The 24753-nt window shown below is 37.8% G+C and overlaps 2 protein-coding genes and 1 pseudogene across 4 annotated transcripts; 2 read left to right on the forward strand and 1 right to left on the reverse strand.

The window, feature by feature from the left end:
- Positions 1-4269: 4269 nt before the first annotated feature.
- LOC103943688 lies at positions 4270-5787 on the forward strand. 2 transcript variants are annotated; one of them, XM_048572306.1, is made up of 3 exons: positions 4270-4454; positions 4554-5060; positions 5491-5787. In XM_048572306.1, exons 1-2 carry the CDS (start codon positions 4368-4370, stop codon positions 5034-5036), a joined length of 570 nt encoding a protein of 189 aa, XP_048428263.1. In that variant the 5' UTR covers positions 4270-4367; the 3' UTR covers positions 5037-5060; positions 5491-5787. The 2 variants fall into 2 exon arrangements, with proteins under 2 accessions (XP_048428263.1, XP_048428264.1); XM_048572307.1 differs by having other exon boundaries at positions 4554-5048; positions 5493-5787.
- A 2575-nt stretch (positions 5788-8362) lies between these two features.
- LOC103943685 (probable U3 small nucleolar RNA-associated protein 7) lies at positions 8363-14167 on the forward strand. 2 transcript variants are annotated; one of them, XM_048572305.1, is made up of 9 exons: positions 8363-8508; positions 8752-8843; positions 9052-9117; positions 9195-9284; positions 9484-9616; positions 10310-10428; positions 11495-11562; positions 12338-12386; positions 13015-14167. In XM_048572305.1, the coding sequence occupies exons 2-9, from the start codon at positions 8775-8777 to the stop codon at positions 14056-14058; spliced, it is 1638 nt and encodes a 545-aa protein (XP_048428262.1). In that variant the 5' UTR covers positions 8363-8508; positions 8752-8774; the 3' UTR covers positions 14059-14167. The 2 variants fall into 2 exon arrangements, with proteins under 2 accessions (XP_048428262.1, XP_009352296.2); XM_009354021.3 differs by having other exon boundaries at positions 8752-8825.
- A 134-nt stretch (positions 14168-14301) lies between these two features.
- On the reverse strand, positions 14302-22330 carry LOC125471636 (annotated as a pseudogene).
- Between the last annotated feature and the right edge of the window lie 2423 nt (positions 22331-24753).

The raw sequence follows: 24753 nt of genomic DNA on the forward strand, positions 1-24753 counted from the left end.
AGCTACACTGATACAAATTTTTGAGATTTTTTGGAGTTGATTTTCTATTTAAATTAAATCGAACAAAAACAGAACAGAAACAGATTTTAAGTAGTTCACAAATCAAGAAAAATGAGTTAGGGGAATTGCTATCCACCACCAAATAATCATACAAACATGTTATGTTTCATTCAAATTCCTTTTATTTCAGGATGAAGATGCTCAAGTTGGCATAATGTTAGAACTCAACCTATTACTCTTTCTTATGTAGTATGTTAAGAGAATGGCGTTTTTAACTTAACGTTGTCCTTAGCATGCAATCTAGAATGATGTGTTCATAGATTTAACAAGTAGAAATCATTAAGAACGAAAAGAGTTTGAATCATCATAAGGCATCGTAAGTACTAGCATTATCTTACTTATCCTAGAAATTGATTTACATGTTAATCGCAATTAACAAGTACTACTCTAGAACATATGTAGGTCCTCATTCGACAAGGGCAAGCACACACATATTCATAGCATTAGAATCCTAGATATGCTTACTAAGTATGCATCTGTAGAAAACACATAAAGAATTCATCAATGAGACAAATAGTGAACCAATTTTCATCCATTCATAAAAGTAATTCAAACGAAATGTCATAACAAACTTGCAATCATATTCGGGCTTCAAAACAGCCCCTAACTACTAAAAATTAGTTACACATAATCCTTAAATAAAACCAAAAGAAAGACATGAGTTTGAGAAGATAAAACCGAAAGAAGAGAATGCCAAGATTTCCTCATTCCTCTCCTTCCTTCCCCAACACTGCTGCCCTGTTTTTTTTTCCTTTCTTTCCGCTGCAACCTGCATCCTTCTTTTTTTCTTTCTTTTCTATTTTTTTCTCCCCTTTGCCGCTACAACCTGCAACCTTTTTGTTCTTGCTTGCTGCCCCATTTTCTTTTCCATAACTCACCCCACTAACAGCCATTTAGTGATGACAATAAGTGAGAGGAAATGGTAAAACAATTGTAACTCTTTAGGTGGCCTTTATGCCCATTACTCCCCTTTAATTTTCCATTTCCTCTGATATTTGAATAGGTGTCAGCTGGCTTGTTCTTGGCTGCATTAGTTTTGGCTGCTAGATTTATTGGATTTATTGCTTTCAATGCTTTCTTGTCAGTTACAAACTGCCCAGCCTCTTGGGAACCTTTCAGTGTTAAAACGACCATAACTTCTTCTAGAAACATGATAATAGCAATCCGTGAAATGCTCCATAAAATAGACATCCGTAACTTTCCAAACATCAAGGCTCATTCTCTAATTCATTTTGAGTTGTCCGTAACTTGCTTCCAAAGTGAGTTGATCTGCACAGGCAGTTTTAACGAATTTGTTACTTAAAATTCCACTTGTGCTATTTTTCTTTTCTTTGCTTGACAAATCCCACAAAACAAAAAAACAAAGTAAATAGCTCAAAAATATAAGGAACTAACTAAGAAAAGACAAGTGAATTAGATGTAAAATATATATAAACATTAGCTTATCAGCATCGGAAGTCAACGACTCGAAGTACCTTCTCGGGCTTTCTTCCCTTAGAGCCTTTAGGGAGGCCAGGGTGATCACGGGCTCGTGCCTCGAGTGCTCTTACTCCTTCGGCAAAGTTGATGTAGGGGTGGAAGGCACAACAAAAAGAGATCTTGCCTTGCTTCTAGTTGTGACGCCCAAAGTGCCACCATTTGCGGCAATGATGTTGTTGTTCTTCGCGTTGGTTGCGGGAAAAGCTTGATCCTTTCTTGATGCCATGTATGTTTCTTGTGGATTTGAAGACAGAGATGAGAGGCAGAGAGGTCGCATTGGGCGTGCCAAATTTGTAAACACAAAAATTCTGTAACGAATAAAACAAGAACACGTGTACAAAGTATATTTGTATTGATGAATTTGTAGGGTTACAACCTCTGTTTATAATTTTCCTTTGATTCAATCTTCAAATTTGATGTAGATGTGTAGGTTGTTGATCCAAGGGTCGCGATGACTTGATCTCAAATGAACGATTGAACAAATTGCTTCACGTTTTGAGCTTGAAACAATGCGTGGATAGTCTTCACCTCTAGGTTTGCATATGACCTGTGGCAAAGGTGATGTTGATGTGGGATTTTGTTGATTCAAGGGACTTGATGACTTGATCTTAAATCAAACGTCATTACAAGTTTTGAGTTTGCAACAAAGTCTTGAAGGAATCGGCACGAGTACTTGTAGATTCTCCAAGGGAATGCTTCGGCTTTGGTTATGCATTCTTTGAAGAGAGCTTTGGTAGCGTATTAGTCTTCAAATATTTGACACAAGGTTATCCTTTTGTGAGAATTTCGGCCCTTCAATGTAGAAATTATCGACCTTATGCTTGTCTTGGGAACTTGTATTTATAGACTTCTAAAGCCATGCTTTTGGGTGAATTTGACTTCGACTTGTGTCTTGATTCGTCCATGGGAGAATTTAGGCATGTTCTGTGTCTTGTTTCAACCACTTTCCCTTATCTTGGCCAAATTATTTAGGGCTTGTTGCTTATGTTGTGCGCAATCTTCAATTCTTACTTGTTTTTGTGAAGATATTTAGCTTTCTTTTCGGTTTTGAGAGATTTTGGACCCCTTGCCGACTTTGAAGGAGATTTCCTCCCCTTTACCTAGTTTTGGGAAGGTTTTGTACTTCCTTTGCTTGATTTGTGCCATATGTCATTGATGACTTGTTCATTTGTGATGAGTCATATGCCATGTGGAATTTTGTGACACATCATTTGCATGCAACGAAATTTACATGTCTACAGTGGAAGCTCTCTGATTTTTCTTGCCCCAGTGGCTTTGCCTCGTAACTTTAATTTTCATCTTAAAATAACATGAAAACAAAAGAAAAGAAAGAGGATGCTTAGTAGGTTGTGTTATATTTAATTCTTTTTTAATAGCGGGATTGAATAGTAAAGTACTAACTTTTACACTCAAAGTTTGATTATTACATCCACCTGAAGTACAAAAATTGGACGATAAACTTCTTGTACTAAGATCTTCACATGGAAATAAATCATAAACCATATATTGCCATCCAAATTTCACAAATATATCGATCTCCCCAAACAAGCGCAGCAACATGCATGGAGTTGAAAAGCACATGACCAATTTGGTCGATCAGTCAAAGTCATTAGTCGTGAGAGCTACTTGGCAAAGGTTGAGTGGGGTTTGTTCTTCAATCTTCATTTTTATTTCAATTTGCGTGCATTAAAATAGCAAAGATTGTAGTGGTCATGTGATTTGGTTTCCGTTGATTAATCAAAGTACTAAACTAAACACATGATGTAGTGGATCTCCAAGGACCAAGTTGATCAGGTGTAGGGAAGATAACGGTTCGGTTTAAGTATAGAAATGTTATATTCATCATCATAATCATGAAAATTAATAATATTTATAATCGCAAATTAACCATTGGGTATTAACCATAATCATACCCACTGTGTAACAGATTACCTATCGATTAACGGTTATATGCATCTTCGTCAATATAAAAATCAGTTGACGCATGATAATTTAGTAAATATTAATATTGTCACTAAATATTTGATGTATAAGATGATTTAATGAATGGATCTTGTGGAGCATAAAAATTACAGCTAAACATTGATAATGTTGGCTGATCTTTGATATATCCTATAAGTACCATTGAATTCTCATAGATTTTGATTCATATCAAAACTTTTGAACTTTTCTACAAAGTGCAACTCACACAATGCAATTTTTGTATTCTCAAGGTAATAGATTCGGTGAATAATGAATACATACATATTATTTAATACTTTAATATTATATATAATTATATTATATATTGTTCAGTTCGGATTTGGGAACGGATACGGATTGGGGACCCGTGTAACCATATTCAAAATCATAATCGAATAATATTCACGGTTTTTCCCCATACCCAAAATATATCCGAGTTTTCATATCCAAATCCAATATATTTGAACGATTATCTACAGTTATCAAGTTTAACGGTTAGAATTGTTATTCCTAATAAGATGAGACCATAAGTACCTAGCTTCTATTAATTTATTCAACTTAAATAAAGCAGAGATTATCTGAAAAAAAGAAAAAGAAAAAAAAAAGACTTTATATAAATTTTTTGTCAGTTTTTTATTTTTGGCATAATGTTTAATACAGATGGAACTTGGAACGTGCGCGTAGCATTCAGTGGGGTTCCAATACGGCAATACCCAAAGGCCATTACTTCCCCTTCGCCCCAAAACCTCCTACTCTTCCCACTCCCCCAACTTCCCTTCTCCCTCCCTCCCTACCCCACTCTGCTTTCCCACAAAGAAGGAACCCCAAAAGCACTGAAAAAACAGCCAAAAAAACCAGAGAGAAAAATGTCCAACAAGTCACCAATCTTTCCGATGCCACAACCCCAACACTTCAGCGACTACGGCTTCGACCCCCAAGTCGACTACTTTCAGGTCCCATTTCTTTCTTCTCTCCTCTCTCTCTCTCTCTCACTGTGCAACCAATTTTATTTTTTGATCTGACCCATTTCTTTTCATGTAAAAAAAATGAAGGTTTTGGAGGAAGCAAGGAGGCACAAGCGGGAGACGACGAGATCCATAGACTCCAAACACTTCAAGCTCCAAAAGCGCTTCTCAAAAGACGACTCCAGAAAGCCCCACCACAACAAAACCAAGAAGAAGCGCTGGTGGAAAAGCGCTCTGCTTTTCTTCAAATGGAACAAGCTGACACCTCACCACCACCACCACCACCACGTCTCCGCCATCCGCGGCGGCGATGAAGATGTTCACCAGGCCAGGGCCAAAGCCTTCCGGGGATCGATTTCTGAGCCGATTTATATCACTGAGAGCAGAAGCGGGTTGTGCACTCCTTGCCTGAGTAATAGCTGGCCGTCGTCTAGGCCGCTTGCCGGGACTATGTTTCCGGCGAGTAAGGATGAGATGGGCATTCCTTACCTGAACCTGAGGGAGCTTAACATGGAGCAGCAGCGACAGAGGAACTCCATCTCTGCCGTGCCTATATATTTGGTTACTTAATTAGTATTTCAGGTGTTTACATTCGTTTTTGAACATTAGTTCTTGCAAAAGATTAAAAGTTTTTAAAAAAATTGGTAATGGATTACATATTCAATTTAATCATTTGAAGTGTACTTTTATAAAAATTTATATTCATTTTTTGTTATTTAATGTGTATTTTTATTTAATTTCTCCACATTAAATTTTAATTATATTAATATGCACATATTTAGTTCTTTAATTTAATTACATTGTTAGTCTTTTGGAGAGCCTATATATTTTACTAATTGCTTTTCTTTGGATTGATTAAGCGGGATGCTCAATGGGGTTGGATTTGTTTGTCCGTTTTTAGTTTTTGCAAACTGCAAAGGCGTTTGATCCTTTGGAGATCATGAATTTTATGCCACTCAATGACTTAATGGGACAAAACTTGTAAGGGTAATACGCAAAAATGATGATGGATATTTTTTTGACCAGGGCAATAAGATGTACAAGCTCAATGGCTTAATGTGACCAAAACATGATATGCCAACTGCCAAGCAGAAGGAGCAGATGATGAAAGGGGATATAAGGGAATGATGAGTCGGTTTCATGGAGCTACCCATTTGTGTTTGGTTTTACACATTGTGGAAGATTCGAAGGCCCTGCTGTTGGCTGCTCATCATCTCGCACGTTATGCTCTCTCTTGTCAATGCGAGTGATTTTGGTCGAGGAATCTCCCGATATTCTTCTTGATGTTTTGTTGTCTGATTGTAGCTGTTAAAGTTGGTGGTTTTTGTTGGAAACCTGTGTTATGTGGGACTGCCAGTCCCACATTGCCCATACACCTTTTACAACAACTTTTTATAAGTGAGTTCACTCACTTATAGTTTGAATTGAATTGGGGCAAAGCCATAGACCTTGGGCCTTAGAGTAGGAGGGTTTGGGTGTATATATTAAATGTCAAAGATGGGCCTTGGGGCTCGGATGGACGAAAAGCACAAGTTACGTTTTTGATTTTTTGGATTCAGTTTTTTCCAAAAGGATAAAACTGATTGAACAGTTACGTTCAGTTTTTAAATTGATTGAACAGTTGCTTTCGGTTTTCTTTTTTAAAAAACTGATAAGCCAAAACGGTTGGAGAAGTTCAAATTATGCCATTATATATATGGCAATAAAATCAGAAACAAGTATCAATTTTTTCCAGATTCATTCCTCCATATTTCACTGAGAACCACAACCAATTCGCCAAGAATCCAAGTTCGAGTGCAAGAACTTGGATTAGATAGTTGTATCCTGCAAGATAGACGTCCAAGGACTGCTGCACTGGTGTAGAGACGAATTTATGTCTTAGGAGATTGCTTCTGCAAGCCTCTATCTGCAAGAAACAAGTCAGTGATTTGTGACTTTATATATAATCTCATTAAGTGTTTATGTTCTAATATATTGTGTTTGTCGTTGAGTTTTTACATTTGAAATAAAACTGTGCAAATTGTTATATAATATACACTTGACGTTTGATTGGTTCTAACAGTTTTCTTTCCCAGCCCGCTTTGTACTGTGCTACTGTTTTCCTCTTCCTAATCGATAAATATGCTGTTGCCTTGAATAAAAATTTGAAAAGCACAAAGCGAAGAGAAAGAAACAAAACGCAACGCTCCAAAATAAGGAGCGGCGGGCAACAAACAAACAACCACATCTCACGATCCACTTGTCATTTGGTCCGCTCTCCTCTCTGCAATCTTCTCTACAACCTAACCTGCTCACCACGTCATTTCGCTATCCGTATTACCGTTTTATTTTGTATTAAGGGAAAAGCAAAGAAGACTTTTTTAAAGTAAAATTTTACATAGATTATTTTGTTATATTACAGTTTAACATTAATTTCTGTAGATATTATAAAATATTGTATAAAAACTTCTCACATCTTCATATCACTATCACGTCCACACTGCGCACATGGCTACGTCACTATCACGTGACGACCAGCATGCCTCGATTTATGTCGGGGTGTGTCATAGTACGTTAAGAGAAAATAGGATTAAGAATAATATAAATCTACCAATACACAATGTGTAAAAAATAAAACGTACCAAAATAAAAATAATGTACCAATATTAACAATATGTATCAAATCAAACATACCAAAATAAAAATAATGTACCAATATTAACAATATATATCAAATAAAAAAAAACCAAAATTGCAAATAAACGTACCAATTAATGATTTTTGTAAATTCAAACATACCCGCAGATAATATATACCTAATGTATTGTACCTAACAATAATTAGTCAACAACTATACTTAAAACAACAGCCAAAAAAACTATAATTTCACAAAAAAAATTGAAAAAAAATACACGGAGCTTTTATGTTGATCACCAACTATTTGAAAAAGAAAAAACCATTTGGAAAAGAAATAATATTAAATGTTTGCATAACCAAAAAAAATAAAAAATTATGATCGAAAAAACATTTTTGGAAGAAGAAAAAATATAGTTTAATTACTAATATCTCTACTAAATAATGAAAAGTGCATCATGCGGATAAAATTATAAATTAAAAAATTATTTTAATTTTAAAAAATAGAGGTGACTATCAGTCAAAACACTTTAATCAAATTTAAAAAAACACAGATGTTTAATCAAATGATATAGAAAAACTGTAGAGCATTCTAATTTAACTAAAATCTTGTGAATTATTTTCAAACTGATGGTGCAAAATGTATTTGATTCTAAAAACATGCATCGGACATAATGAATATGAAAATGACTAATAAACAGATTAATATAAGAGTTTTCTACATATAAATCCTTAGTAACAACACACTTGAAAAACAGTTCAAACTCACTGATCGTTGGAAGATACATATACACTTATTTTACTTTTTTTGATATACTCGGTGCCACAAAAGCAGCTTGTGGCCCATTCAAAAAACTTCGTGCTTATAATTGGAATTATTAATATATAAATCATTATGTAAACATCATTGCTACGAAAAGTTAATAAAATATGAGATTATTTAGATATCTAATTGTACAAAACAAATTGTCTAATTCGGCAAAAATATTACAAACCATTTATTTGTTTGCTATAGTCTAATTAACTAAATGATCCTAACTTTAATTAATTTTTTTTCACAAAATATTTTGTAACATGAACAATGCAGATTATAATAAACGCTATTAGTAATGGATCGGCCGGATCGCTGTCAAGCCCTATGATCATATTCTTCATTTAACTTACACGGGTTTGCAAGTTTGGACCGAGCCCATGGCCTCTCCCTCTCTCCTGCCAAACCCTAGCCTTTTTTATTTTTTTGTCATAATATAAATTTTGTTAGATGATATGTGAGATTAACTATCGACGAGATTCAAACGCACGAAGATACTCAACTCTTTTCCGGTACTGTGCTAAAAGGCCACGTCTAAACCCGAGCCTACGGTTGCTTAGTTCTCCGTCAGCTTCTTGGTTCCCGGAATCGGAATCCTGTCTTCCACTCGTTCTAAAGGTAAACTGCACACCCCTTGTTCGACTTATGTCTCAACGAAATATTTTGCTTATTGTTATATATAAGATTATCACAAGTAATTTACGTATCAGTCATCTCCTCTCCAGCAGCAGAAATTTACGTATAAGTTTATGAAATGCAGTCTGTGTATTTGGTGTCTTTTGTCTGTGTATGTCCTTAAAAATATGATGTTTAAGTTGGATTGCATTACTGATCAAGTTTCTGGGAATTTTGTGTTTTCAGGATAGGAGCCTGGATTGGCCAAGATGGGTGTGAAACAAGATGAGGGCAATAATGTGCCTCCAACCAAGAAATCCGTACGCTTTAATTTCTGTGTATAACATATGATAACTTTTCTAGCAGTCTCTTGACATCTTCTTGAGGTCTTTTATGATCATTCAGGCAATCTGAGTTGTAATATTGCCTTTTGTGTGCATGTCTCCAACATCTAACTCGTCAGACTGAGAGTTTTAAGTTTAACACTAGGGCTCTTATGCATTGCTTTCTGTTACAAAAATAAATGGGAAGTATCTTAAATTGCAGGACAATATAACTGATGAACTCGAGATAAAAATGAACAAGTTTCTTAGAGGCAAAGCTAATTTGGAGGTATGGCATTGAGAATTAGAGTTTTCATGCGAACTTGTTTAGTTTTCACTGCATCATTGCTTTCCCAACGTCTTCAGGCCTTGCAAGATAAAAAGTTGAAGGGTCAACTTACTGTTCGAGAAGAATTATATGGGAAATCTGCACAAGCTGCTGCCAAAACCGAGAAGGTGAATTTTTGTTTAGTGTGATATCCAGTTTGGGTTGCACAATGACAACCCCCGATATAAGTTTTTGTGTCTTCATTGACCATTGCTTGACCTGAACATGCTACCAAAAACATCGTCCTGTTTTTTTATTAATTTTTTTTGTACATGTGATGAAGTATGTGATTTTTGTTGTTGTTTTCATTTGTGATCAAATTATCAGTGGCTTCTACCAAGTGAGGGAGGCTATTTGGAGGCTGAAGGCACGGAGAAGACATGGAGGATCAAACAAGAATCAATTGCTCGTGAAGTAGATATATCAAGCTCAAGGAATCAATTTGATATTATCTTACCAGGTTGACACCTAACACTACCTTTATTTATTGTAAAGTCACTCAGAAACTTAAAAGTGACGCTTTACTGTTTTGCTTATTGTAGTTAAAAGGACGTTGTATATACCGGGTTTTGCTGCCTTCTGATATCAGTTATGCAAATGCCGGTTTAGCTGGCCTAACCAAACTTAATTGTGTGAAATAAAAAATAAAACTGTATATTAGCTATAAAGCAGTAAGAATCCTTTGTGAGGTCGAAATATCGGTTCATGCTGTTCAGTTGCTGAGAGATGAAGGATAAATCATTATCACATATGTTACTTATGGTACACATGTTTTAATTAATGGGGAATTTGTAACATCACTTGGCTGCATGCCACTTGTTATAATGTGTCCTCAAATATGTAGTAATTTAATGCATTGCGTCACGCTGTATAGGTGCTACCGTCTTTTGTTATTGCAATCTCTGTCTATTGATTGTAATGATGTTTCATATAAGTTCATTGTAAATAAAATTTTTTAGCAATGCACCTCCTGAAATACTATCAACATTTAGTGTAAGCAGAATCCTTTTCCCGAATAGTGTAAGCAGAGTTCAGACATATTGACACCGAAGCTCTTAAGTATTCAATATTCATTGAAGTGTCTAGATTAACTTTCCTGGCCTGCCTAATCTTGCTCTAATGTTTATCCCTGAATCTTAACTATTATCTGCAGATCTCGGACCGTACACGCTGGATTTCACCTCAAGTGGTCGCCATATGGCAGTTGGTGGACGCAAGGGCCATCTGGCTATTGTAGACATGAAGACTATGGGGCTGATTAAAGAATTTCAGGTATTTCATGCAGTATGAGTGCACATAAAGTAGCCAAGCTGTTGTTTTCAGTCTGATGCTGTGACCTTGTTTTAGCCAAAATTGTTTGTCCCTTGCGACATTGATTTGGACGTGCTGCTCGCAGACACGTTCACATGTCCTAGTCTTCATGTGTCAAGTTTGAATATACTCGTAATGAGTTAGTGCCTTTGATACGATGCCAGCTTTATAACTAAATGTATGAGTCTTAATTGTATGCTGAAAAGAATTTACTGAGTTATATGGAAGAGATAATTGAAAGGAATCATGCAAGCACAGTTTTATCTTTCAATTGCTACGCTGTGTTCTATCCTTTTGCCATTTCTAGTGCAAGAATTTAACTAAGAAAATCTCGAAGTTTACATGCGAATGTAAGTTTCCACTGTTCAGGGTAGTCCTTTTAGATGGATTAATGTTACTGCAGTCAATTTTGTAAAACGGTGTCCTGGATATACATTTTGGGCCGTTGGTGTGAAGCATTCTTTCTATGTTCCTTAAAGCGAAATTGGGACTTATATACTACCCGCAAAAGTAGTTTAAATCAACCATCCAGACTATGCTCTGTATGACAATGTGGCACCTCCATCTGATTCCATATACATCTCAGTTAAATTATGTCAAAAGGCAAACATGTGGCCACTTTTTCAAGGGATGTCTTTGTGGCTCAAGATTTATAGAGTAAGCATTTGATATTTATTTTTCCTTTTCTCTTTTCTCTCAAACATCATTGGCTCACTAAAATATCTGATGTGATGATAACATCCTTGAAAATGGGCCCACATGTTTTGAACAAAACCTGATTTGATATAAATTATGAACTGTGGAGGGTGGCCACACAGTTGTGACTGGATTTTGAGACCACGTTTTGAAGTGCTAGTTATGAATTTTTTTTGGGGTGGTAAATGTGCACAGCCTAAAAGTTCAGGTTGTATCAGTTCAATTTTGTTTTCTTTTTTCTAATGAGATGGTGGAATGCTGGGTACTTCTTTTTCATACTTCAGGGTTTTGACTGGAACCTTGGGCTGATTAACTGACTGTTGATGTTCAGGTTAGAGAAACAGTGCGGGATGTGGTGTTCTTGCACAATGATTTATTCTTTGCTGCAGCACAGAAAAGGTATAAAACCTTTTGCAGTGCTTGTGTAAGTGCTGTCTGCTTGGCAATATTTTGATAGTTACAGGGCAGATTATGCAATTTTATTTTGTGTTGAAACGTTCTGTTGCATGCCTCTGATATTGCTCAGCATTAATAGCTCCGTTGCGTCCAGTGGACTTAAAGTTTGTTGCTTTTTATTAATTATTTTACTTTTATTTGATATGCGACCAGCACTTGTTAAGTGTTTACAAGAACCAGCTGGATAAGCCAAAACTCTTTGCATTTGCAAGATAATGACAGTTTTGTGTTATAAGGATGGACCAAAATAGATGGATTTGTTAGCATTATTTATGGGTGGATATGGAAATAATGTTGGATCGAGTTAGTTTTCGGTTCGTATTTGTCATCAGTTACTATAGAGCTCAGGCTGTCTTCTTTATCTGCATTATTACTGGACTGCTATTTGCAAAGCAGCAGTTGATGTTTCATGGTTTCAAATTTGTTGTCTTGTTTCTTTAGTAATTATTGTGTAATGTAAAATGTCTAGAGAGTTCATTTTTACGACACTTGTAAACTGCAAGGGGCTCATTGTCTGTAGTTTGTGCGGTTGTTCTCTCTCTTAATAAAATCTAAGTTCTTAAAGAAAATAGGTAGCTTATAAGCAATAATCTCGTCTTGGATTCTATGCCACTTTATCTTCTGTTTAACTTAAATTCCTGTGTTTGATGATACTGTGTTACGACTTCTTGTTTTGTTTTATTATATTCAGTATGGCTAACACTCTCATGACTGGCAGGTATCCCTATATTTATAACCGGGATGGCACAGAACTTCATTGCTTAAAGGTTAGCATATTGCATTAAATAGATCGTGTTGCACTTATGCTGTTGTGGGTATCATCTTTTGGGTTAAGTGTATTGGCAGACCAGTTACCACACACAACTAGCAGAATGTAATCTGCTTATGTGTCAATTGCTTCCTGTTAATGAGAAGCGTCTACATTAAATACTGCTATCCAGGTAAACCATAAACACTTAGGCTCGTTTGGAAGTGTTTTTAAAATGATTGAAAGCAGTTTTGGTGAAAATGCTTCCTAGAAAAGCACTTGAAGTATTGGTCCTTCTTCTAGGAAGCACTTCAAGTGCTTTTGGAACCCAAAAACATTTTCTCTAAAAGTGCTTTCAATGAATTTTGCACTTCCAAATGAGCCCTTAAGCAGGTCAAACATGCTTAAGCAGTACCAAATGGCACATCCATAATTTGGGCCGAATTTTATGACATTTATCTGGACTTAATGTGTGCGCATCCTCTAGGATTTCAATCTCTGTGAATCCTTGTTGGTCGTTTCTCGTATACGTTCAGCTCATTCCTTTTGTTTGCTCTAAATCTTCACACGTGAAAGAGTTCCTTGTGCTGACTAAATCGAGATGCATAAACATGGAACTAAGGTTATCTGCATTTCTTATCATGTAGGAACATGGTGCAGTTTTAAGGCTTCAATTCTTGAAAAACCACTTCCTTTTGGCATCAATAAACAATTTTGGGCAGCTTCATTATCAGGATGTGACAATGGGTGAGATGGTAGGTAGTTACAGGACAGGCATAGGCCGTACTGATGCGATGCAGGTGAACCCCTATAATGGGGTTGTTGCTTTGGGTCAATCACTTGGTACAGTTTCCATGTGGAAGCCTACAAGCTCTGCGCCTCTACTTAGACTTCTATGTCACAAGGGACCCGTCTCAGCAATCGCATTCCACCCTAATGGCCATCTCATGGCGACAGCTGGGAAAGAGAGGAAAATTAAGCTTTGGGACTTGAGGAAACTTGGGGATGAACCGCTCCAAACCTTACCGGGCAATGCAAAGACGTTGGATTTTAGTCAGAAGGGTCTTTTAGCTTGTCAGCTGGGAAATGGATCATCTGTACAAATCTTGAGAGATTTGGATGGGAATCAGACGTACAAGACATACATGAATCATGGAATGGTTAAAGGTTTCCAAATAGAAAAGCTGTTGTTTCGACCTTATGAAGATGTTTTAGGCATAGGGCACTGTATGGGATGGTCCAGTATTCTGATTCCTGGTGCGGGGGAACCCAATTTTGATACCTTGGTGGCAAATCCATTTGAAACGTCTAAACAAAGAAGAGAGAGTGAAGTGCACTCTTTACTTGATAAGCTCCCGGCTGAGACGATTATGCTGGATCCTGCAAAGATCGGCACATTGAAGCCTGAGAGGAAGAAAGAGAAACCAACAAAGCAAGAAAAAGTGGCCGGGATTGAAGCTGCTGTTGAAGTTGTGAAGGGCATTAAACTGAAGAAGAAAACAAAGGGGAGGAGTAAGCCGAGTAAGAGGACGATAAAGAAAAAGGAGTTAATTGCAAAAGCAAAGAGTCCTTTCTTAGCGCAAGAAATGAAAGAGGAAGAACAAGTAGCTAGAAAGAAGCAGAAAACGATTGAATATGTGGAGCCACCAACATCGTTGCTGCGGTTTGTCCGCAAGAAAGCAACTGCATGATTGTGCTAATTTAATTATAGATTTTTAAGCTCTTGTATTGAACTCTGGAACTGTGAGCACTATATTGGATCGGGACGGATTCAGGATTTTAAGCCATTTTTTTCTTTCATCCGAAGCTTGAAGCTATTAACCATCTTGGATTCTTACAAATGATTGAGCAAAGAAGAGAGAAGTGCAAGAAAGCTTTAGAGAGAGAAGCAAGAAATATGAAGTTTCAGAATTCTCATTAACCGCCACAGTTATTACACTCAAGCTTATATAGAGCTTCCTAATACTTAGCTTATCAAGTATGCTACCGTACAACCAATACAGTCAATATAAGTGGACTAATACACTGTTGACACATGTCCAAGTTTGTTATTTCAATCCTGTTATTACCACACCACCCCCCCCTCTTTTCTCTCTCAATCTTAACCGGGTACCAAGTTTAAGATTGCTGCAATGTTGAACAAACACAGGACCATGAAGACCCTTAGTAAAAATGTCAGCAACTTGCCCCTTGTTTGGAATGTATTGAACCATAAGATCTCCTTTTTGAACCTTCTCACGAACAAAATGGAAATCGGTGTCAAGGTGTTTGATGCGAGAATGAAATACAGGATTTGTACTGAGTGCAATAGTAGAGAGATTATCAGTGTAAAACTGGTGGTGAGGGAAGATAAACATGTAAGTCTAGCGAGATTGATCGAAGCCAACATGCATCTGCAGCACAATGAGTAAGGAATTTGTATTCTGCCTCGGTAGATCTCCGAGATACTGAAGATTGCTTTTTGGATTGCCATGAAATTGGATTATCACCAAAGAACACCACATAACCAGTAATGGATCTCCATGTGTTGATATGAGCAACCCACTTCAAGTAAGATTAAATTAATGCTAGCAAGTTTTCCAGCACGCACATAAAAGACTATGCTCGAGTAGAAACATTGCTGCATCCAACAGATGATAATTGCTATGGACTGTACAAAGTACAAACCTTTGAGGATGACCTCGATTGACTCTTCATTGAAGCTACTATTCATCAACGGATATTTGTTCATGGCCACTGAGAGAGTCTTTATCTATAATGGAAGGAAAGTGTGCTTGACATTTGAATCGGTATTATTACTTTGGAAAGAATTTTTCAGCTCCACAAGTGCATCACACTTTATATCCTCAACATAATGAAAATGTAGAACTTTTGCAGCCATGCTCATTGATTGAACCGTTCTTCGCTGAAATCCCCTGAAAGAACAGACTACAGTTAACTCGCTGCATACATCACTCTGTCTTGAATAAAACCACTAAAAACAAATATTATCTATGATATTCTAGCACTGCACAAACATTAACAGCTACAACTCATTAACCAATATTATCTGACATAAGTTCAGCCATGGATCATACCAATGATTCATTAATGAATAAAGGAGGCGTTCCAAGTTCATGTTTGCATGCTATATTACCTCAGGGTAACTGTCTTATCGTCATAATTCCATCACGATTCAGCTTAAGTATGTGCGTAACTATCTTCTCCTCCCAAAGCTTTCTCGGGACTAGCACTCAAGGAGACAGAAGGAACTTCAATGATTCCCTTCTGGGCAGCATATTTGATGACATCTTCTTTTAACACTCTCCCACCTTTACCAGTTCCACAGACTTCATTCATGTCTATATCAAATTGCCTTGCAAGGTTCCGAACAGGAGGTGTCAATAAAACTCCACCTATGTTATGTGTGTTCAGCTCAGAATCTAGCAACTTAGTGTCTTCCAAACTCTCACAAATCTGCTTTGGAACCTGAGATTCCTCAACGGCCATCTTTAAAAGAATTTCTCCAACCGAAGATTTCATTTAAACTCTAAAGCATAAATAAGAGTTTCAAATTAGGATTCAAAGAAACATGAGCTAATCCACCAAAGAGAAATGCTTTGTCGCTAAATTTCTGGAACAAGTTCAATTTCTAAAAGAACAATTGTTTTCACTATAACGCTGCGGACCTCTCTCCACTATTCCTAAAACTCTAGGATGTAAGGTGTAAAAATATTCTGACCTTGATGATGTCACCTGGAACATAGAGAAGCTGAGAAACTTTCCCCAGATAACGGCTTGTTATTTCGATGGTTGCTTTGTCACTTTGCACTTCACAAAGTGGCTGAAATTTGTCAACTTGATCCCCCTGCTAAAATCACAAATTAAACCTCTAATTCCTTACTCTCTTCAAAACAACCTCAGATACTCATACTAATTGACGCTCCAATTGTACGGAAAACTAGTAAGTCAGTTTCTTTCAACGAGACCGCCCAATGTGCAGGCCTGCCAAAACTTCCCACACAAATCTAACAAACCTTGCGCAAGTACGTGGATCAACAATATAAACAGATACAAATGTATGTGTGTATATATTGCATAGGATATGATAATGCAAAAACGTATAGGAGGAATTACAGACCTCCCGCACAAACCATTTGAGGAGCTTGCATTCGGCAATGCCTTCACCGGTTTGAGCCAATGGTACATCAACTATACCATTACCATTACCCCCTGCTGCAACATCAGCCATTGCCTCACTTGAAAACCACCTCCCATTCACATTATTCGTAATTCTACACTACAAAATGTTGGAAATTCAAATCAAAACAGGTTGTAAAATGTTGCTGCTAGCTATTGTTGAAAATCAATGTCAAAGTTAGGCATGAAAAGTTAGGCAATGTTAGGTATGGTTGAATAAAAATTATTAGGTGCAATTAATGTGTTTTATGTGGTAATAAATAATCTTAGTTTAATCATTTGGTTTGCTATAAATACCCAAGTTCTCAAGCATTGTAAATCATCCCATCCGAATCCCACTTCCAATTGTGAAGAAGCTTGTAAGCTTTCTTATTCCAACAGTTTGTAAACCTTTTTCATATATCAAAGTCCAAGTGTTTTGCCAAAGCTTGTTGCTTCCCTCCTTTCTCTATTTCTTTCTTTGTCCAATTTTATTTGAGAGTGCAAAGTGAAAGAGGTGTGATAGAGTTTGTAAACTTATCACCCACATATTTTGGTATTGAGTTAGTAAACTGTAAAATACCAACAATTGGTATCAGAGCCAGAATACCATTCTGGCAGGAGCAGCAGTTATGGCGTCCAACTTAGTGCAACTCCAAGTTCCCACATTAAAGAAAGAAAATTATGAAAGATGGTGCATCCAATTCAAAGCATTGTTTGGATCACAGGAGCTATGGGAAGTTGTCAGTAGTGGGTATGTTGTACCCACTGCCGAGCAAGAAGCCGTATATACTGCGGATCAAAGGAACACTCTCAAGGACTTACGAAAGAAGGACCAAAAGGCGCTGTATCTTCTATACCAGGGTTTGGAAGATTCAACGTTCGAGAAGGTTGCAGAAGCAACAACGAGCAAGCAAGTATGGGATACACTCAGTACAATCTACAAAGGAGTAGATCGAGTCAAGAAAGTGAGGTTACAATCACTTCGAGCAGATTTTGAAACTGCTCATATGAATGAAGGGGAGAGCATCTCCGACTATCACTCAAGGCTCATTGTGATAGTAAATCAGATGAGGAGAAATGGCGAGAGACTCGATGAAGTACGAGTTGTGGAGAAGATACTCCGGTCACTCACATCTAAGTTTGAGCATGTGGTGACTGCCATTGAGGAATCCAAGGATTTGGAGGTGATGAGCGCAGAAGAGCTACTAGGATCCCTCCTAGTTCACGAGCAACGCATTCAGAAGAATGCAAGCCCCACAACGCTAGAGCAAGCTTTGGAGTCAAAGTTGAATATTGACAAACCAAATAAAGGTCGTGGGCAGTGGAACTCACGTCGTGGGAGCTCATCCAACCGTAGCCGAGGACGAGCCCGAGGAAGAGGTCGAGGCTATGCACAAAATCAAGGTCAGTCTCAGGAGTGGAGATCTACTCGAGGAAAGGCGCATATCCAGTGTCACAACTGTAAGCAATATGGACATTATGCCAATGAATGTTCACATAAAAATGGTGAGCATGTCAACATGGCAGAATCAAGTGGAAATACTGATGAAGAACTTACAGTCTTACTAGCACACCATGATTCCAGTAGCCAACAAGATGTTTGGTATTTGGACTCTGGTGCAAGCAATCACATGTGTGGAAAGAATGAGTTTTTTGCCGAACTCAAAAAAAGGGCCTATGGATCTGTAAGTCTTGGTGACTCCTCAAAGTTGCCAGTTGAAGGAAAAGGGAAGATCAAGATCATCCAGAAGGATGGAAGAGAAGAATACATCTCCGATACCTACTGCATACCAGGTATGAAAAGCAACATTCTGAGCATTGGTCAACTGCTCCATAAAGGGTACATTATACATATGGAGAACATGCTTCTCACTCTCAGGAATGCAAGGAGAAAGCTTATTGCACGTGTTCGAATGTCAAAGAACCCGTTGAATTTGAACACAAAGATTGGAAGCTGCAACATCGGTGTAATGGAAGATGAGTCATGGAAATGGCATCTTCGATTTGGCCATCTTAATTTCAATGGCCTAAAGTTGCTGTCAAGTGGAGGAATGGTTCGTGGTCTACCCCAGATTGAAGCCACACGCCAAGTATGTGAAGGTTGTGTGCTTGGCAAGCAAGCACGACTATCGTTCCCTGTTGGTGATACATGGAGAGCAAAGGCACCACTGCAGTTGGTGCACACAGATATATGTGGTCCATTGGATCCCATGTCTTATGGAGGTAATAGGTATTTTATTACCTTCATTGATGATTTCAGTAGAAAGACTTGGGTCTATTTTCTCAAGGAGAAGTCAGCTGCCCTAAAAATTTTCAAGGAGTTCAAGGCACTCATAGAGGCAGAAAGTAACCACAAGCTTGTGGCTGTGAGATCAGATAGAGGTGGAGAGTACACCTCCAATGCTTTCCAAGCATACTGCAAGGAGCAAGGAATTAGGCATCAACTTACTGCTGCCTATACCCCACAGCAAAATGGGATAGCCGAAAGAAAGAATCGAACCATCCTTGACATGACAAGGTCCATGCTTAAGGAGAAGAATTTGCCAAAAGAGTTATGGGCAGAAGCTGTAGCTTGTTCGATTTATTTGTTGAATCGATGTCCAACAAAGAGTGTCAAGAGGATGACACCACAAGAGGCTTGGAGTGGATACAAGCCGAATGTTACACACCTAAGAATTTTTGGGTGTGTTGCATATGCTCAAGTTCCAGAAGCCAAGAGGAGGAAACTTGATGATAGAGGTGAGAAGTGTGTGTTTGTGGGCTATAGTGAAGAGTCCAAGGCATACAAGCTCTACAACCCACTAACTGGCAAACTAGTGGATGTCATCTTCAGTGAGGAAGAGACATGGACGTGGAACAACAAAGAAGTCAGTAAAGAGAAGATCGTCTCCACTGATTTTGAAGAACCAGAAGTTGTACCACCGATTGAGCAACAGCCTGCTCAAACAATCACAACAACTCCAGTGCACAGAATTGCAAGGAGTGGTCCTACATCTAGTGAGGAAAGCAGCTCCTCAACTCCAGTGAGGTTAAGGAGTCTCACAGAGATTTATGGACAAGAAGAAGAAGAAGAAACCAACCTTTTCTGCTTGTATGCAGACCACGAGCCTTTCTCATTCAATGAAGCTGTGGAAGAAGATTGTTGGAAGAAAGCCATGGAAGAAGAGATCCATGCCATCGAGAAGAATGACACTTGGGAGCTGACAAAGCTCCCACCAAATCAGAAGGCTATTGGTGTCAAGTGGGTTTACAAGATCAAACGCACTGCAGATGGGAGTGTGGATCGATACAAATCAAGGCTTGTAGCAAATGGCTACAAACAGAAGTATGGAGTGGACTATGATGAAGTCTATGCTCCAGTTGCGAGACTTGACACGGTAAGATTGCTAATCTCTCTTGCCGCACATCATAAATGGAAAATTTATCAACTAGATGTCAAGTCAGCCTTCCTTAATGGAGTACTTGAGGAAGAAGTGTACGTGGAACAACCGGAAGGCTTCCAAGTACAAGGAGAAGAAGATAAGGTTTATCGTTTGAAGAAGGCTTTGTACGGCCTCAAGCAAGCACCACGAGCTTGGAACTCAAGGATCGACAACTACCTTCACCAAAATGGATTTCAGAAATGTCCATACGAGCATTCAGTTTACATGAAGAATGGTGAAAAAGGGGAGTTCTTAATTATTTGTCTCTATGTAGATGATTTATTGTTTACAGGAAACAATGAGGCAATGTTCCATGAGTTCAAGCAATCCATGTTCAGTGAATTCGAGATGACTGACAATGGATTAATGTCATACTTTCTTGGCATAGAAGTGAAGCAAGAAAGTGATGGTATCTACAGCTCTCAACAAAGGTACATGAGAGACATATTGAAGAAGTTCAATATGGACAAGTGCAACACTGTCAATACCCCAGTCGCAACTGGATTGAAGCTGTCCAAAGGAGGAGAGGGTGAGTTTGTAAACTCAACAGTGTACAAAAGCCTCGTTGGAAGCCTAAGGTACCTTACAATCACAAGACCTGATATAGTTTATGGTGTTGGACTCGTGAGTCGATACATGGAAACACCAAGGGAGTCTCATTGGCTGGCCGCCAAGAGAATTTTGAGGTACATAAGAGGTACTCTAAACTATGGTCTATTTTATAATTTTGGTGAAGATGCAAAATTATTTGGTTATTCAGATAGTGATTGGGGAGGTGACCAAGATGAAAGGAAAAGCACAACTGGCTATGTGTTTTTTCTAGGATCAACAGCTTTCTCATGGACTTCAAAGAAGCAATCAATTGTTGCTTTGTCATCATGTGAAGCCGAGTATGTTGTTGTAGCCTCAACCGTGTGTGAGGCAATTTGGTTAAGAAATCTGTTGAAGTCAGTGTGTCATCCACAAGTGGAATCGACTGTGATTCATGTAGATAACGTGTCTGCAATCAAACTTGCAAAGAATCCTGTTCAACATGGAAGGAGCAAGCACATTGATACCAGGTTCCATTTTCTAAGGGACCATGTGAAGCAAAAGACAATTGAACTTGTCTACTGTCACACCAAGGAACAAGTGGCAGACATCTTCACAAAGCCATTGCCAATTGAAACATTCCGGCTACTGCGTGAAATGCTAGGAATGAAGGCGTTTTGATTTGAGGAGGTGTGTTGGAAATTCAAATCAAAACAGGTTGTAAAATGTTGCTGCTAGCTATTGTTGAAAATCAATGTCAAAGTTAGGCATGGAAAGTTAGGCAATGTTAGGTATGGTTGAATAAAAATTATTAGGTGCAATTAATGTGTTTTGTGTGGTAATAAATAATCTTAGTTTAATCATTTGGTTTGCTATAAATACCCAAGTTCTCAAGCATTGTAAATCATCCCATCCGAATCCCACTTCCAATTGTGAAGAAGCTTGTAAGCTTTCTTATTCCAACAGTTTGTAAACCTTTTTCATATATCAAAGTCCAAGTGTTTTGCCAAAGCTTGTTGCTTCCCTCCTTTCTCTATTTCTTTCTTTGTCCAATTTTATTTGAGAGTGCAAAGTGAAAGAGGTGTGATAGAGTTTGTAAACTTATCACCCACATATTTTGGTATTGAGTTAGTAAACTGTAAAATACCAACACAAAATTCGCAAATTGCTAAATTTATGAATAAACCATACAGAATAAATTTAACAAATTTACCAAAAAATTCGAAAAAGAACCAATTGTGCATGTAAATTTGAACAATTCTCTCAACTTTTATTATTGACCAACCATTTAATCAGAACCAAGATTAAATAGCGAGAGACTTCCATTGGATATCTGATCGGCGAAGCGGAACCAGGTGGACGCGGCAGTAGAGAATGAAACGAGCTCGAAAGTGGAGACTCGAAACAGAGAGTTGTGGAATGAATGCACCGCCAAAGGTGACGGAGCTGAAGAGGTGTACGGAGAAATCCACCGGTCACCGTTGACCAGAGGCCACTTGTGCCAGACCCGCCTAGCGATCATCCTCCTTTCTGGATTAGTTAATTACAATGATTTTTGAAGTAAAGTATCGGAGTGAGCTCTGAGCTCTAATCTATGAGTGACTGTATATAGGTTACGACGAGGAGAATGATGATTATGATGATTGGTTCGTCCAGCTCTGCAGTTCTGGATTTGGATATTTTAAATTACTTGTTCATATAATTCAACGATGGTTGGTTGCTGCATCAGCAGATAAGCTTTGCATTCACCCATGCCATTCCGTCTATTGCAGCCAAGTGCAGGATCAACATCGCCTCAACAGCTGACGCGTTCGCGAGCTTTTCTGATCTGCTTAACCATTTCGTTTTTTAGATTTTATTTTCACTTTTTCTAAAATTGAAATCTTATTTGATAGTTACATTATTATTCATTTAGTTTTATAAATTTTATTTTTACTTTTACTAAATTTAGAAATTAAAATTAAAATCTTATTTAGTAATTACAGTACTTTCATTTTTCACTTTTTATTTTTATTTTTTATTAAAATTATATTTTAATTGTAACCATCACATCCTTAATTTTACGATTTTATTCATTTTTGATAAAATACTTTCAATATTTTATTAATTTAGTTTGGCCTGTAGGGCCGCACATCGCAAACTTTCCTCTCCATTGTTGTCATGTGTCTCTTTTCTCCCCACTTTCTTCCCTCATTGCCGCGTCCCTCTCTCTTTCAAACTCTCATTTTTTTTTAACTCACAAACTTGTTGCCACCTTACTCCCACTTACTAATTTCATTATTTAAAAAAAAAAAAAACTCCCTCTCTTCCGTGTCTCCGATTTTCTCGGCCCATCTATCATTTGCCACTCACTCTCTCTCTATCTTTACATTCTCTTTGTCTCAGCTCCTTCTCATCTCCCTCGACGAGTTCTCGTCGATTCCGACTAAGGTAAGGTCCGAGAACACAAGATTTAACTTCTCTCATCAAAATTATGGATGTGTGACTCAGTTCAGGCGTTTTGTTGAAGGGTTAACGTTGAAATAACTCGGAAGAAGAAATTCTACAGTTTTTCCAGCAAGGGTCCGTGATCATCTAACCACCTTTAGAACATTTTTCTGACCAACAACGACATTAACTTGGCCCCACTTTGGTTTGGCTTGCTGGTTTTTCCATCATCCAATCCACAAAAAAATCGAATGAAAGCTGGCGAAAAAGAAGTGAACACTAAGCTGAGGAACGAAGCTTCGTGTTTGTTTTTCTTCAAACCCCCAATCTGTTTTCACTCGCCGCTACTAACGGGGTCTCGGTTGATTTCCCTTTTTGTTCCTTACATTTCTAGCTTCAAATGGACTTTTGAATCATTGATTTTGGTTGAGTATCAAGCTCAAAATAAGCTCTGGAAGTCAGCCCTACAATCTGCAAAAACTACAAATTTCGTGAAGAAGGCGCGTGAGGGCAAGTGGGCAGCCAATGCGAGTGGCGCATGCTGTGCGTGGTTGCTAGTGCAGCCACCCTATGAGGGCGTGTGAAGGAACCCGAGGTCCTTCCTTAGGTTTCTCGACGTGCCAAATCCGAATCCGCCTTCTGTTTTCCAAAATTTGATCGTTTTAAAATAGTTTCTTTTATTAGCCGAACTTTGTATGAAAACACGTTTATTTGTTAGTACGTTATATATTTACATAAATGGTCTCGTTTCTAGGTGAAACGCTTCACAAGGATCTTTGATGCCCATAAGGAGGGTTCGACTCGACGACATGATTTGTGAGTTGGTATTTTCTTTGATATATACATATATTTGTTTAGTTTCCATATATACATGTAATAATGAATTTTCCATATGTCTGCCTTAATTAAATTTACGGCTATGAAAAATATTATGTTGACTAGAATTATCAAATCACTGTAGCATGACTATATTTTCATCGCTTGCTGCATAGGTGTTAGTATTCGTCCCGGGCCAGGGCCAGGCTTCACATGTATGTTCACATCACATCGCTCGCTCACTTTGGATCCATTGTAGGTGTCAGTCATGTCCTAAGTTGCAATAGGCAACTAGGATTCATATTTGATGCGTATAACATCAGTCTTCACGTGATTGTAGTACTAGAGCGTATATATTGTGATTTCACCCAGTCCTGTTCATGTCAGAATTTCTCTTAGTGAACTCGTGTGTTAGCATAGATTGATGAGTACTTGATTTTACTAATGAGAACTTGATTTTCTTATGTTGCAGTTAAGATATTATGATTTGAATGTTCCTTGAATTATTGTTGAAATACCTTTGATTTCATACTTATACGTAGTATGATTTTCTGGAAACTATACTTGTTTTACGGCGAGGGGTTATAATGTTTTCAAAAAGGTTTTTATAAAACTTTAGTTTTAGTCCCACTCACCCTTATTTTTCGCCCCTCCAGGTTTAGTGGCTAAGCTTCAGTGTCGACGAGAATTCTTGGCAAACTTTGGTATAGGTGATTACCTTCGATAGTATAATTCAAATCCTAATTTGTTATACTTTACTTATACTCTAACATCACGTGTGAAATGAGTTCATTCCCGCTCACAAGTGCACTCTTATATTTAGGCACTTTTAGGTTTTAAATTTATTCACATTTTCCACATCACTACACTTTATGGCTTCGTCACCCTCCTGGTGTCAACCAACACAGCTCGATTCGAAGTCCAAGTGGACATCCTGGGTCCAGATGTGTCATTAATTTTTAGTTTTCAATTTAAAAAAAAATCACAATTAAAAATAAAGTGGTTGTCAAACACCCCGTTCGTTTTCCA

This window comes from the organism of the source record quoted next, unplaced genomic scaffold (genome assembly GCF_019419815.1).
Source record: "Pyrus x bretschneideri cultivar Hongxiangsu unplaced genomic scaffold, Pyrus_bretschneideri_v1 Contig6, whole genome shotgun sequence".
NCBI lineage: Eukaryota > Viridiplantae > Streptophyta > Magnoliopsida > Rosales > Rosaceae > Pyrus > Pyrus x bretschneideri.